The sequence below is a fragment of the Arvicola amphibius genome, chromosome 7, assembly GCF_903992535.2.
Source record: "Arvicola amphibius chromosome 7, mArvAmp1.2, whole genome shotgun sequence".
In the NCBI taxonomy this organism is placed as follows: domain Eukaryota; kingdom Metazoa; phylum Chordata; class Mammalia; order Rodentia; family Cricetidae; genus Arvicola; species Arvicola amphibius.
In genome coordinates, this window is record NC_052053.1 from 123023679 (window position 1) to 123039421 (window position 15743).

At 39.3% G+C, this 15743-nt stretch overlaps 1 protein-coding gene across 4 annotated transcripts in view; it reads right to left on the minus strand.

The window, feature by feature from the left end:
- Positions 1-15743, minus strand: part of G2e3 (G2/M-phase specific E3 ubiquitin protein ligase) — a 40950-nt gene that overhangs the window by 12316 nt on the left and 12891 nt on the right. For 3 of the 4 annotated variants that reach the window (XM_038337813.1, XM_038337815.1, XM_038337816.1), the window contains 8 exons: positions 10727-10851; positions 9914-10079; positions 6376-6482; positions 5507-5623; positions 3338-3462; positions 3103-3232; positions 2627-2695; positions 1353-1660 (listed from right to left, as the gene is read on the minus strand). In XM_038337813.1, the coding sequence (XP_038193741.1) occupies positions 1353-1660; positions 2627-2695; positions 3103-3232; positions 3338-3462; positions 5507-5623; positions 6376-6482; positions 9914-10079; positions 10727-10851 (1147 nt within the window). The remainder of the gene's footprint in view (positions 1-1352; positions 1661-2626; positions 2696-3102; positions 3233-3337; positions 3463-5506; positions 5624-6375; positions 6483-9913; positions 10080-10726; positions 10852-15743) is intronic. The other variant, XM_038337814.1, reaches the window with a different exon arrangement.

The following is a 15743-nucleotide window of genomic DNA, read 5'->3' on the forward strand; positions in this document are numbered from 1 at the left end:
CTACAGAGGAGTTGTAGGACAGCCAGGACTACACAGAGAAACCCTGTCTCAAAACAAAACAAAAAAGCAAAACAAAACAAAACCAAACAACAACAACAAAAAGCAAAAAAGGGGGAGGAATCTTATATACAAAATACATATAAGACTCAATCCCAAGGTAACAGCCCCACACTTGCCTCGCGTTTCCAAGACGCTGGGCTAAGCCTCTCAGTGCATTAAAAAAAAAAAAAAATCAAGGGCTGGAGAGATGGCTCAGTGGTTAAGAGCACTGACTGTTCTTCCAGAGGACCTGGGTTCAATTCCCAGCACACACATGGCAGCTCCCAACTGTCTGAAGATCCAGATCCAGTTGCAGGGGATCTGACACATTCACACCAATGCACATAAAGTTAAACCATAAAAATATTTTTAAAAAAATCAAGTTACACATGAATAATAAAAAATTAAATAAATTCCATGTTGTAAACAGATACACACACACAGTGCTTAATTATAAAAAAGAACAAAGGCTAGGTGTGGTGGCGCACACCTTTAATCCCAACACCTGGGAGGCAGAGGCAGGCCAATCTCTAAATTCGAGACCAGCCTGGTCTACTGAGAAAGTAGACTACATTAAGGACCCTTGTCTCAAAAAACCAAAATGAACAAGAAGACTCCAAATAGTTATCCATTTCATCTGCTGACACTTATCAAATGATATTCAAGAAATAAAGTTTAACATAGTTATGAAATTAAATCATTAAACAGATTACTATAATAAAGATAAAAGAATTGCTTTTTTAAAAATATGTGCTGTCTACGTGTATGCATAAGAGGACGCCCGAAGAGGGCACAGGTGCTAGACCACCTGAAGCAGGACTTTTAGGTAGTTATGATGTAGGTGCTGGAAATGCACTCAGCTCCTCTGCAAGCAAAGCAAGCATTCTTAACCACTGAGCCATTTCTCCAACAACAGATATTCTGAAATCTTTATTTTAAAAATATCAAATTCGGATTCACGAACAAATGGAAATTATTTATTCCAGATATACCTAAAGAATCATAATTAAAACCAACTCTCTGGTTTTGGCTATACATGCTATCTTCGGTATGTATAATTGTTGTGAATTAGGTCAGTATGATAAATAACCAGGCCAGCTCAAGAATAACAATTATATTTTAATGGTTATAAGGGGAAACTCATGCTACAAGAATGGGAGGTCCGACTTCCTATCTGTCCGGAGGGAGGGAGTGTGCAGGAAGAGCGCGCATCTGGGTCCTCCCAGTTTTTTTTCTGGGCTCCAGGTAGCCACACCTTAACTAGGTATGATTGGTTGACAGAGTTTCCCCATCATATAATAATAAATAATTACCTTGAGAATTGAGAGCCAAGTTCTTTGACAAAGACCCTTCAAACAAAGATGAATTCTCAAGATGTTCCATTAAGTGACTCAGAAATTCCTGCTTTGATACAGGATGTTCTCTTCCAAGTTTTTCATTTTCATTAACATATACTACTTCAATGGTGTATGAAGGGTTAAACTTCTGACTCTGGAACTGCTCTAAGGCACTCCTCCACACATTGGCTTTGTTGATCCATAATCTCTTAGTTTTCTTTTTAATTTGGAATCCTAACTCTACCAATATTGTTGAAATGTCTCTCTTAAACTTGCTGCCTTGCCTAGAAAACACAAATTTGAATAAAGAACATTACTTTAAAGCAGTTTATGTGAAACAACAGATAGACATTAAAGTTGCAGTTCTTTTTGTTTGTTTTGTTTTTAAGTTCAAAGAGATAGTCTTTTGATGATATTAGAACCAAATCCAAAAATGTTAATCTGATTATCTACTTTTAAATTCCATCAATCTAATCATCTATCAATTTATAATCGTTTGCAAGAATACTGAAGATTATTTGAATGTCTAATTCAGTGGACTCAAATTTAAGGGTATGAAGTTCAAATTTTTACTTCCTGGCCAGTAGCTAAAACAACCTGATTGCAGCAATAATGTACTTTCCATAGTGCAGCTATAATTGATAATATAGCTAAAATTATCAACAGAACTCACAACTCCCTTATGTATCTTGCAGTCTAGACCATCTTGACCAACAGCATCATTTATGAACTAATTAAAAGCCAAACGCTTGAGCCCCAAGGCAAGTCTGCACAATCAGCAGCACTGTGGGTTAGCGTGCATGTGAAGTCTGCACAATCAGAACCTCTGTGGGTCAGTGTGCATGTGAAGCACACGGGTTATGTTTTCCATCTGCAGGGAGAACTAATAAACTCAGTGTGCACGGATCATCTCTCTCTAACACTGTCCTGCTCAAACACTGCAGCTGTATTTTATTATTGCAGCTGATTCCTTGATCCTCAGGAATGTCACTGCTGCTCCTCAAGCCATGACTGGACATTGGAACAGAAACAAGCAATCAATTATCTATAACGCAACATCTTTGCAAATCTAAATATTAAAATTATTTTCAAACTATATGAATACAACACAATGAATCATTTTCATTTAAAAGTAACAAATTATTAGAGAGAGCTTTTCAGTTGAAGTAGCAAAGAGAAATTATTGGCTTGAGGATCCTGACATTAACTGTGTATGAAGTAAACAATGGCTGTAACATCAAGAAACCAACCTTGGTGTTAAACAGGACTTTTTTACAGAGGGACGCTGTGCGCTTAAAAACGGAACATCTTGCTTTAGTCTGAAATCAAATAATGTTGTAAAGATATTTTGTAGTTTATATCTTTAAAATTAATTTATAGTATGAAGTATAAAATAAGAAAATTACTAAAATTGATTAATGTAGCCTGATATCTGTTTTTCCTCCCTCACTCCCTCCTCCCTTCCTTTATGATATGGGTTCTCAGGTATCCCAGGATGGTCTCAAATTCATTACGTAGCTGAGACTACTGGGATGTGACCATGCCGCGGTATTCTGTTTCCTCCCGCCTTTCCTGCCTTCATCCACCCTATACTGGGTCCTACAGCTTGAAAAATCATTTTTCTAAACAACTGTATAATCAGCTAATATCCTAAGTGTGTGTAGCACCTGAAGTCATAATTTTCTTCATAGCGATTTTTGTATTTTTCTAAAATTAAAACGCATACCTCTGTAATTCTTTATGATGGGTTCCAGCTGACTGTCTGGGGAGCTTAGATGACGGCTCTTCCAACAGGCAATCAGTAACTGTCACATTAGTAGAGTTGGCTAATGGGTGTTTGGGGGCCTTTCGGAAATCTACATATTTAAATCCCGAGGTTAGCTTAACAGATACACAGGCAAAAGTTTTCAACAACATGCACTTAAACAAAAGCAACTTTACTCAAAATGACAAGCTGTTACCTGCACTGAAGCTGATTCTTCTACAGTCCAAACACTCCCAGTTTTGTTCCAATAACTGCAGCGAGGAGCAGGCTACATGTGTTCCGCTAGAACCACAACACTGACAGCGCTTTACTTCCCATTTGCTGAGGACATAAAGAAAAGTCTATTTGCATGTCTGGGAGACCTGGATGCCATTCAGATTACCACCTAAAGTCCAGCCCAGTCAGACACCATACCAGCCTACCAAGGGAAGGAAAGACTACACCTTTAAGATTTCATTTCTTCCACAAAAGTACTGAGTGACTTAGGCAGGGTCTAGCTAGGCACTGCAAGCCCAGTGATCTTCCTACCTCATCCTCCCTAGTGCTGGGTTCTAGAATGCCATATCACATCTGACTCTAAAATATTTTCTCTTTCATTAAATGTTTATAATCTCTTCTACTACACATCCTGAACTTAAAAACCTAAATAAATACATGTATACATATACATACATATATATATACACACACACAGAAAGAATATAAATATCAGAAAGGTTTATAATAGGGAGAAAACATTTTCCTTTACATTTGGAGATAGATTACATTCAGAGAAACAAACTATTGTTCAGTATTTACAAAACCAAACAAATAAGTATTGCTCTGACATCAGGTTCCATGCACTGCAGTCAAATCTAGAGTTTGTTCCTGGCTCATATTCATATTCTCTCTCATCTTTGTTCACCTCTCCTTGTCTCCACATAGGTTTACGTATTAGAGTTTTGATTGCTGTGATAAAACACCATGATCAAAAGTAACTTAGGGAGGAAAGTGTTTACAGGACCATCACTGAGAGAACACAAGGCAGGAACCTGGAGACAGGAGCTGATGCAGAGGCCATAGAGGGGTGTTGCTTACCAGACTGCTCCTCGTGACTTGCTCAGCCTGAACCCAGAACCACCAGTACAGGGACAACACCACCCACAATGGGGTGGGCCTCTCAGATCAATTACTAATTAAGAAAACTTACGGAGTTCCCCCTTCTCAGAGTATTTTCTGTCATGCTGACATAAAACTGGCCAGCACACAGTAGAAAGCAAACGTGTTGGACACAAAGCTTCTTTCACACTGTGTGGGTACGAGAATGCAATCTTTTGTACAGAAACAAATGCATTCCCCGAATATATGGAAACATGAGTGGCAAGTCAGGAGCTGTCCTTCAACCCACGTGTGTGTGGGCACTGGTACCTGACCCCTCCTCAAACAAACAGTCATACTCATGCCTCTAAAAGAAGAGCTTACAACAGGCCAGGCCCTCATCTTAGTCTTTACATAACATGTTGAGCTTTTACAACTTTGAAAGTGGAAAGAACACTACCACGTATATTCTTTAAGAGGAAACTAACCAGAATGCTAATTTCCCTAAGCTTATACTCCTATATGCCTTAGAGTGAAGTTTCCAACCCAGGTCACCTTGGCTTTAGATCCATGCTCCATACTACACTAAGCTGCCTTTTACCAATACTACCTTTGTCTTAGCAGGATGAAAGGAGTACAGTTAAATATAAAGCAAGCATCCAGGTAACAGCTTTATGTGTCCCACGAGGGAAGGTTAAAAAAAAGGATAACAATCTCAAGTAGATTAGGGGGCCTGCAATATATAGGAAGTTTCAAAAGCTGGCCAGTGCTCAATGATTCTTCACACTCAGGAGTCGATACAAGAGAATCACTTCATGATAAACAATTCTCTGCATCCTAAGCTTCCTATGTCAAGGGAGACTACATTAGCATATTTTTACTACTGAGTGATTGGGCCACAGATAACACAGAGACAACCATGAGGACACATGAGCAGGTACCACCTGCATCACCTCAAGGGAAAGCTGCTAAACAAGACAGTGTCAGAGATGCCTAGGTCTTGGACTTCTATCTCTAAAGCAGCACCCAGTCTTCACTTGGTTACAGGAGTGGTATATAATTTTCATTGATAGCACCCCCTCAACTTGGAACAGACTCATGAAATTTTACTAAAAAAAGTTAATATATTGATTACAGAAATTTCTCTGTAAACATATGTACTTAATAAACATACTCCATCTTAAGCTAAAACTTCAAATATCCTAAGAGGGAAACTATTTCACTATCGAGATAATCTACAGTATTAAGTCAGAACAACTAAACGCAATGCAATTTGCAGCAGAAATACCTATTAGGTTCATTATAGTCTCGTCCCTTTTTGCAGTGACATCTTCGGACATCACAGCGGTTATGGCTCTGTAACAGATCTTCATAGGCATTTTCTTCTAATTCCCAGGATGCATCTCTATAATGAAGTAAGATATAAAAAGGTGTTGGTCTAACGAAATTGATAATTTCGAAACAAGGACAAAAGTTAGCCTTCTTAGGCTGATCTTCTGAGCGTAGAAATCCATTGCTACTTTACCTTACACTCAATTTCACAGCTAACTTTCAAACACTATGACAAGTTAAACAGAATCTTTTTAAGACCTTTATTTTTCTAGTATTTCATTTCTAATTTTTGTTGTTATACCCTAGGCTAGCTTCAAACTAAAGTCCCTTTCCCCAGTTTCTCAAGTGCTGGGATTATTAAGTGCGTTTGTTTTTATCTATTTTTCCCTCTTACCCTGACCCAAGACTCCCGCCCATGCGAGCCTGGAACTCGCTGCACAGCCCATGCTCGCTGCACACCTGACGCCTCCCAAGGACCGGGATCCCATTTTCACTACTTGGGATTTCTTGTCTTATGACATTACTAATATTCTTTTCCATTTTAAACCCATTTAGTCAGTCTTAGGTCATCTATGAATACCAACTTAAAGGTGCTATACAAATCACCAGAACTGGACTTAACTGAGAAACTAAGAAACACATCAGCTAATGAGACAATGGTACCATAGTGCCTGTTCTTCAAGACTGGCCACCTGGGAGAAGGCACCTGACCATGTGACATGGCTAATTAGCCACAATCACTATTAAAATATAAATTAATTATTTTTAATATTAATAAATACTACATTTAAATGTTTTTTGGTCAAAAAGCCAAATGTTACTCACTTTTCAGGAATATGAATTCCCATTCTCAACATCTCTTTCTGAAAGATGTCGGTATTATTGCATAGTGTACACCTAAAGAAAAACACTCCTGCACTTAATGCTTGAACCTACAGCAGAAAATGGAAAATCTATTGTTAGCAATGCATCTCTCATCAGGATGTGGATCAAATAACTAACACAACATATGCGATCTTTCCCTTACTCTAGCATGAAAATATTTTCTCTGCCAATGGCTCTTACAACTATAAGCAACCACCTTCAACACGGAGAGCACTTCCCTCTGTTTAAAAATCACCTCACACTTAATTCTTAACCTCTCAGCAGTCCCCGATTTATTACCTGCAACTTGAATACTGCTCTAGCTTGCTTTCTGCTGCTTTGATTAAAGAGAGAACAACTCAGAAGAGTTGAATTTTGTCTTCAATTCCCAGGTCCCACATCACTGAGGGAAGAAATTCAGGGCAGGAGCCTGGAGCCTAGAGGATCTGTACACCCAGGGCAAGTGTGCTGGGGTAGTAGCCCCGTCAACAGTAGCCTGGACCCTCCTCCACCACCTGTGGTCAACGGCCCACAGACATGCTCATAACCCAATCTGTTGAAGGCGAAGCCACAACTGAGGCTCTCTCTTCCCAGGAGTACCTAGCTTGTGTTATGTTGCCAAAGCTAACGAGCACAGACGGTTAATACAATTTCATTTCCTAAATATTACTTTGTCCTCCATAGTAGAAGGAGAAACAATAAAAATCTTCAGTTACTTAACTTACTAGTGTTTATTATTATGTAAGCATTTTATTTGTAACTGTGTTGTTTCTCCCCTATAAGGGAAATACTGACATTTTAAGGGAAGTCTCAATGGCAAGACAGAGAACATGATATTAGGAATACTGTAATTAATAACATGTTTTGATATGACAAACTGAACTAAGTAATAAGACTAAACAGGTGCATCAAATCCTGGAGAAGAAGCGATCTGAGCAGTAGCTCAGCCTCTTAAGCGTGGTGCTTTCGAATCCTAGGTCTGGTCCCTAGTTGTTCGATTCTGTCACAGAGCGGCATGGGCTGTCTGTGTCCCGAGTGTCCTCCTTCCCACGCCCTCTTGTGGTGTGGGGAAAAAAGAGTTTTGGGGGGCTGGAGAGATGGCTCAGAGGTTAAGAGCACTGACTGCTCTTCCAGAAGACCTGAGTTCAATTCCCAGAAACCACATGGTGGCTCACAACCATCTGTAATGAGATCTGGTGCCCTCTTCTGGAGTGCAGGCATATGTGGAGGCTAAACAATGTGTACATAATAAATAAATAAATCTTTAAAAAAAAAATCCTGGAGCCGGGCGATGGTGGCGCACGCCTTTAATCCCAGCACTCGGGAGGCAGAGGCAGGTGGATCTCTGTGAGTTCGAGACCAGCCTGGTCTACAGAGCTAGTTCCAGGACAGGCTCCAAAGCCACAGAGAAACCCTGTCTCGAAAAACCAAAAAAAAAAAAAATCCTGGAGAAGAAAAGCTTCAATGATAGCGTAAACTGATAAGAAATAGAGTATCTGGAACAATAAGTAGCTTATAGCAGCGAGACAGCGGTTACAACAGAAAAAGACACAGAAATAGGAGTTGGACTGATAAGGCTGAGGGACAGATGATGGATGGCGAAGAAGCAGAGAGAGAGGACTGAAGCTTGGACGCCTAGCACATGTTGGGCACACACAGGAAATACAGGAGAGGGACCAATTATGTTGCTAGGATACCAATCGGTGCAGAGAGAAGATGCTGTCTTACTAACCATGGGATTTGATACAAAGAAGTACCTAGTAGAAAAGGAAAGCACACAGAAAGAGACCAGAGACGAAACTGACCAGCTAGCACAGAACACGTGGAAGACCCCTGGACTCTGATGAGAAATGCAAACTGAGGAAACACCATTCTTGCCATTTTAATGTCCAGTCTCTTTTCACCAGATTTCTCTATGTGACAATCGAAGTAGTTAGAAGTAATATTGTTTAACCATGTGCTGTAAGCTGGAGTGGGTCTATTTCTGACTTTAGTTCTAGAATCAAGAGTCCCCATAGATCCTTTTAGAGAAAGTGACTGAAGAGTTAGTGTACAACTATTTATAATAGTAACTCTTTATTGACATATAATTGTCAAGTTTCTATGTGGATAGAACTCTAAATGCGTTTTCTTAAAAACAGCAGTATGGTTTTTGTTAACAGCATTATTTCTAAGGGCTGTCTTACATCTCACCTCAGACAAGCTTGGGGGTTGGTGAGAGAGCGCTCTACAGCACAAGATTCCAGCCCCACGCTTCTACTTTTCAATGACGAAGTCCTTATTAAAACTCATGAAAACATTAGGTCAAATCTAGGACCTCTCTGTGCTTTATTACTAAAAAATTAAGACACACTTATCAATAAACACAAATCTTTAAGAAAAATTACTTTTAAAAGGCTCTCACATAAAATGAATTTCCTCATCAATAGTAAGAAATGCACTTCATGATGGCATTCATTAATGCACTTCCTGCTACTAACACACATCTGTGTTTGAGAATTAACAAAATTACAACCATTTCCAATAATAGGCTCCAACTTACCACTTTTAACTAAATAACCTAAGTATTAACACTCAAGAGAACATTTTTTAAAGAAGCAGAAACCAGTCAAGCTGCAATACCTTATTACTCTAGGACTTTTTTTTTTCGGTTTTTCCAGACAGGGTTTCTCTGTGGCTTTGGAGCCTGTCCTGGAACTACCTCTTGTAGACCAGGCTGGCCTCAAACTCACAGAGATCCGTCTGCCTCTGCCTCCAGAGTGCTAGGATTAAAGGCGTGCGCCACCACCACCCAGCCTACTCTAGGACTTTTAACTATTTTTGTAAATATAGGGTAATTTAACACCTGATACCTTTCAAAAGAATTAAGGACAATAACCAGAAACATTTTACTTTACTACATAAAATAAAATCTAAGCTTTATAAACAATATTTTGTTTTGTTTTGTGAGACAAGGTTTCTCTGGGTAGCTTTAGAGCCTGCCTCTGCCTCCCAAGTGCTGGGATTTAAGGCCTGCACCACCACCGCCCAGCTCTATAAAACAATTTTTAAAAAGTAAATTTTTGTTATTTGGCATTGTTTTGTCTAATAACACTTCCAAATATATGTATATTAGATATAAAATACTAAATAATTGGTATTGCTTTCAAATTCTTAAGAATTTTCCAAATAAAAACATTACAATTACACTGAATGTTTAGCATCTGCTGGCTTCTAGTGCGCATTCAACCCAGGGGCCTTGTGCACTCTTGGCAAGCAATCTATCACTGAACTACATCTCTGACCCCATTTTTGGTTTTTATTATACTGTTTATTTGAGTAGAGCGAATACAGATTTATTAAGGGAAATTGAGAAGAGAACTCAATAGTAAAATAGGCTCTAAGACAGTAATTCTGATATTTCATGATATTCTATAACATTGATAACACCAAATATAAATTCAAATAAGCAAGCAACAGATTTTACATTATAGAGACAAAAATTGCAAAGCTGCATTACCTGTAAACAGTCTCTGTGAAACCAAGCATTCTTACAACAGGGGCTTCGCAGAACATTGTAAGTAGGAATAGGGTCGATGAACTCCAAACAGATGGTACATGGTAAAGAGTCTCTATACATATTGGATGTCATTGCTTGAACTGGCCGATGTTTCCAGCAAAATGACCTAAAAATGGAAATTATTTAAGAATATATAAGGAGGAGAAAACCATAAATCAGTTAACACTGTAATTTACAGACTTAAAGAGACAATTCCTTTCTTTTACAAATGCATCTAAAACAAATGTGCGCCCTAGTACATCCTAGAGTTGAAAGCTGGACGTGAATAATAACCTCGGAGCCATTGTAGACATGGCAATCTGCAGTTTGATCAGATAGAATTACTCCAAGAAGAAGTCATACATCATACAATACTGTATACAAATACACATACACACATCATGTATATCTTACATATATATCATGCATGTATTATAAATTTAGCACAGTTTTAAAAAGCAATTTACATGGGAATTATATCTTTGGGCTATTTATTTACCATTGTCCTTTAACATTTATATTTTCTTACTTAAAAATTTTTAAATGTTTATAAGGTGTTTTGCCAGTATATACATCTCTGTACCAATTACAGGCTAGGTGGCACCAAAAGCCATTAAGAAAAAGCTGGATCCAATGGAACTGAAGTATCAGACAGTTGTGAGCTGCCACTTAGGTGCTGGGTATAAAATCTGGGTCCTGTGGAAGAGCAGACAGTGCTGACTCATCATTCCAGCCCCTCATATTTAATACTCAATTAACATTTAAATAACTCACGCAAAATTGTCAGTGAACTGGAAAATACATTCGTTCTGAAGTCCACAGGGAAAGTGGTAACTTCGTTTACATCTGGGTACAACACATCCAATTGAAGCACCATTTTTCTTGCAAACTGCACACTTCTAAAAAGAAATATGAAAACAGGAGAATATTAAAATTATCAGTACAATAGCATAATCAAATAGTTAATGAGTATTCCTTGTAGAGAGACAAAAGATTATTGCCATAGTGATAGTATATTCTATCCTAACCCAGATGAGAAAACTCTAAGATACGTGCTGGTAGGTCTTTTCTTTTTAGTCAATTTACGTAAGAGTCCTCAGAGAAAAGGAGCTTCATTCAGTTGATGTAAATGCCTCCATCAGATTGATCTGTAGGCATTTTCACCATCAGAGACTGGTGTTGGGGCTCAGCCTATGGTGGCTGGGCAGGTAATCCTGGGTTGTATAGGAAAGCAGGCAGAGCAAGCCATGGACAACAAGCTAGTAAGCAGCGTTCCTCCATGGACTCTGCTTCTGTTCCTTTCTCTAGGTTTCTGTTTTGAGTTCCTTCCCTCAAGATGGACTGTGACATGGAAATTTAGGTAAAATACACTAGCCGGGGACGATGACTGTTACACACCTTTAATCCCAGCACTTGGCAGACACAGACAAGTGGATCTCTTTCGATGCTAGTCTGGGCTATACAGAGAAACCCTTCCACGTTGTTTTTGACTATGGTGTTTCTTACAGCACTGGAAAGCAAATTGGCATGGTTTGCTCACCTAAGGGATGCTAAAATTTAGAAAAGCCAGTATCTGTGAACTGAGATGGAAACACAGTTCTTGCAGACATAATTATTCAAGATCTTAAGGTCTCCTTTGACTAGTGTCTTTATGAAGGCAGATTTAAAACACAAGACTGCTGTGGGATAATGTTCTTGTATAATGTAAAGTTTTGTCACACATATTGGTTTGATAAAATGCTGTTAGCCAGTAGCTAGGCAGGAAGTATAGGCTGGGCAACCAGTCTAGAGAATACTGGAAAGAGCAAACACAGAGAGTCAATCACCAGCCAGATGCAGAAGAAGCAAGAAAAGAATGCCAAGCCACATGGCTAAACATAGAAAAGAACTATGGGTTAATTTAAGTTGTAAGAGCTAATTAATAATAAACCTGAGCCAATAGGCTAAAGAGTTTATATAATTAATATTAGCCTCTGTGTGTTTCTTTGGGACTGAATGGCTACAGGACTTCCATCTACAAATGTCGCCCAACATTTGAAAACTACATCTACATAAAACCTGAGAGAGTTTGAGAAGGGATTCTAGACACAAAAGAATAAAGTCAAGCACGGTTTCTTGGTAGCAGCATTTTCTCAGGTAGGCTCTGTTTGCTAGAGGCACACCTCCTTTAAGAGAGACTTCCTGACTCAGCATTAGTGGCAAAAACCTGCACAGCTCTTTAAAGAGGCCCCACTACCAAACAGTTAAATGATGTTTATGAGCAGTTGGTAGCATACTTCTTGGCAGCATGCTTCTTGGTGTTGGCATGGACCTAGAAATTCCATAGAGTTGTGGCAATAAATGTGTCTCCTGCCAGTACCTCTACCATGAAACTAGACTCTCAAGAAGCCAAGGAGTGGTAGAGCCAGCCGCCAAAGCCACCACTAATCCTAGCCATGTTGTTTAGCAGACTAAAGATTCATACGGCCACAAAAAGGTAAGAAATATACAATAAAGACTAAATAAATAAATTCCAAAAAACCCTCTAAATGGTTTATACAGTGTTTTAAAAAGTATATGTAGGCCGGGCGGTGGTGGCGCATGCCTTTAATCCCAGCACTCAGGAGGCAGAGGCAGGCGGATCTCTGTGAGTTCGAGACCAGCCTGGTCTACAAGAGCTAGTTCCAGGACAGGCTCTAAAGCTGCAGAGAAACCCTGTCTCGAAAAACCAAAAAAAAAAAAAAAAAAAAAAAAAAAAAAAAAAAAAAAGTATATGTAGGCTTGGTAGAGAAAAGAAAAAGGACAGAGAAAGTCCTAAAAAACAAATAGAATAGCCAGGTGTGATGGTGTACGCTTTTAATCCCAGCACTTGGGAGGCAGAGGCAGGTGGATCTCTGTGAGTTAGAGGCCAGGCTGGTCTACAGAGTGAGTTCCAGGGCAGCCAAAGATACACTGAGAAACATTGTATCAAGAACCAAAAATCAAAAAACAAAAATAAAAGAATTAAGAGTTTTAAAAAGCCACATAAAGATGGAACCTACACAGAGAATATGGATACTGTTTGTTATTGTGTTGTCTTTGAATTGCTTGACTGCTGAGGAAGGAGCAACAGCTGCTAAAAGACATTTTATTATTAATGCTGCTGGATTAATCAAACCTTTATGTTTTGATGCCTTGACTTCAAAATTTAAGCCAAAAGATATGTTACACTGGAGAAGAGGTTTTGCTTTTGTTTCCACAGGAAATGATAGGCTGTGGATTCATTCTGGGTTAAAAAAAAAAAAAAGTAAGGTTTGATCAAGGAAGACCCCGTGAAAAATCTCCAATAGGAACAGATGGCCCAGATGAGCCAACATTTTAGAGTATCACTGTTGCAATAGTCTTCTGAGTTCTAGAACAACTTGAAGGCTGACTGAGAGGATCTAGCCTCACAGAATACTCCAGTCAGGATTTGACCATAGTCCTAAATTTTCTTTGGGTCCCCATAATATTAGTAGCGTCCCCAATCATCAGGTAGTAGCCTAGAAAACTAGTCACACATTCCCCCCAAAATGGATTATGGATGTTTCTCATTGTTTTGTGTGTTGGTTACAAGTTGTTATGGACAATTAGTGTAGGATGTCCTTCTGTATTTGCATTGCTTTCATTGGTTGAATAAAGAAACTGCCTTGGCCTTTTGATAGGGCAAAATTTAGATAGGTGGAGTAGAGCAAACAGGATGCTGGGAAGAAGGGCAATGTGGTAGATGCCATGGTTCTCCTGCCCAAGATGGACGCCGGTTAGACTCATGCTGCCGGTAAGCTGCAGTCAAGTGGCAATACACATTAATGGAGATGGGTTAAACTAAGATGTGAGACTTAGCCAGTAAGAGGCTAGAAATAATGGGCCAGGCAGTGTTTAAATGAATACAGTTTCTGTGTGATTATTCTGGGTGAAAGCTACCAGGGCAGGATGGAACAAAAGGACCCGCTCCTCTTACAACAGATAATGGTCAGAAAAAAGGCTAAACAAATGAGATTAGATTCAGGGTTCTTGTTTTGAAAAGAAAAAAAGGGGAAGTACTCTGGGATAATGCTCTTGTATACTGTAGAGTTTTGTCATTCGTATTGGTTTAATAAAACACTGACTGGCTAGTAGCTAGGCAGGAAGTATAAGCGGGGCAACCAAAATACAGAATTTTGAGAAGAGAAGAAGGAAAGGCAGAGTCAGTCACTAGTCAGACACAGAGGAAGCAAGGTAAGAATGCCTTACTGAAAAAGGTACCAAGCCATGTGGCTAAACACAGATGAGAACTACGGGTTAATTTAAGTTGTAAGAGCTACTAACAATAAGCCTGAGCTAAGAGGCCAAATAGTTTATAATTAATATAAACCTGTGTGTTTCTTTGGGACTGAATGTCTGTGGGACCAGGTAGGACAGAAACTTCCATCTACACCAGACACTAATAAAACAGGCTATATGAAGACAAAAGATGACCTGGGGTTACACTAATGTGAACAAGGGACATCGAAAGCTACCAGCAGCCATCAGGTCAGGAGGGAGAGAAATAAACATACAGGAGGAATTCACTTCATAATCTTTAGCAAGCTCCAAATCTCCTAACACTATACTTTGTAACATTCAACTCTAAACTCGTGAGGGACTATATTTCTGTAATTTCTTATGACAGTCCCAGGAAATAGGACCAAAGTCACTAATAGTGCCATAATAGTGGCACATGCAGAAGACAGTAATTTGAGTATATTTCTGAGCCTACACATACCTTGGAAAACCCTGATAATGGTCAATGATTCAGGGATTACAGACTCACTGCCATGTCATGGGTTCACCCAGGCCATATGAACAATCCTGGAGAGGATCCTATGGTAGGTTGCATTCACAGTACACTGTGAATGTGTTGTTTGTTCTCATTAGTTAATAAATAAAGCTGCTTTGGCCTATGGCAAAGCAGGATAGAGCCAGGTGGGAAATCCTGGCAGAGATACAGGCAAAGAAAGGTGGAATCTGGGAGACACCAGCCACCCAAGAGGAAGCAAGACATGTAGAAAACACCTTGGCCATGTGGCAATACATAGATTAATAAACACAGGTTAATTTAAGATGTAAGAGCTAGCTAGTAATAATAATCACGAGCCATTAGCCAAACATTTCTAATTAGTATCAAGTCTGAGAAGTTACCCAGGAACTGGCAGAGGCAGGAGAGAAACCTCTGCTTACAGTACATGGGGTTGGGAGGACTCCTGCTCAGGTCAAGATGCTTTCAAAGGCCCAATGTACTCAGAGGATTTAGAAGTTTTAAGAAAATAGGTAGCTAAAAAAACATGCAACAGAAACTACCCTAATTCCAAATTTGCTGTTAAGAGGTAAAGGAATTTTGATACTAGCATCCTCCCTTGTGAAGATGGATGCTTAAAAAAAAAATCCCACACTAGCTCAGAATTGAGTACAATAAAGTTATTTATTTAGGGGTAAACTCACAGATCACAGTCCTCTGCTCGAACGGGAAAGCAACAGAATCCCACGGTCAGAAGAGATGGTGAATGCGTGTTTTACATCAGCATTTATAGTATAAGAGGCCATGCCCAAGTGGGTGGGTAACTTAAAGGCTGCTGGCTGTGGGAACTCCTACAACACCGTTGATCTTTTGGCTCATGCTAACCACCCTACAATGTTTCTCTAAAGCCCTAGATATTCTACTTTACTATCAACTCCGTTTATGCCAAGCACTCACCACCAAAAGTGACTATCTCCACTAAAGTAAATGCCTTTGTATGCTTCCTCTGCAAGCCTTCATGAAGGACACTGCTTTCTT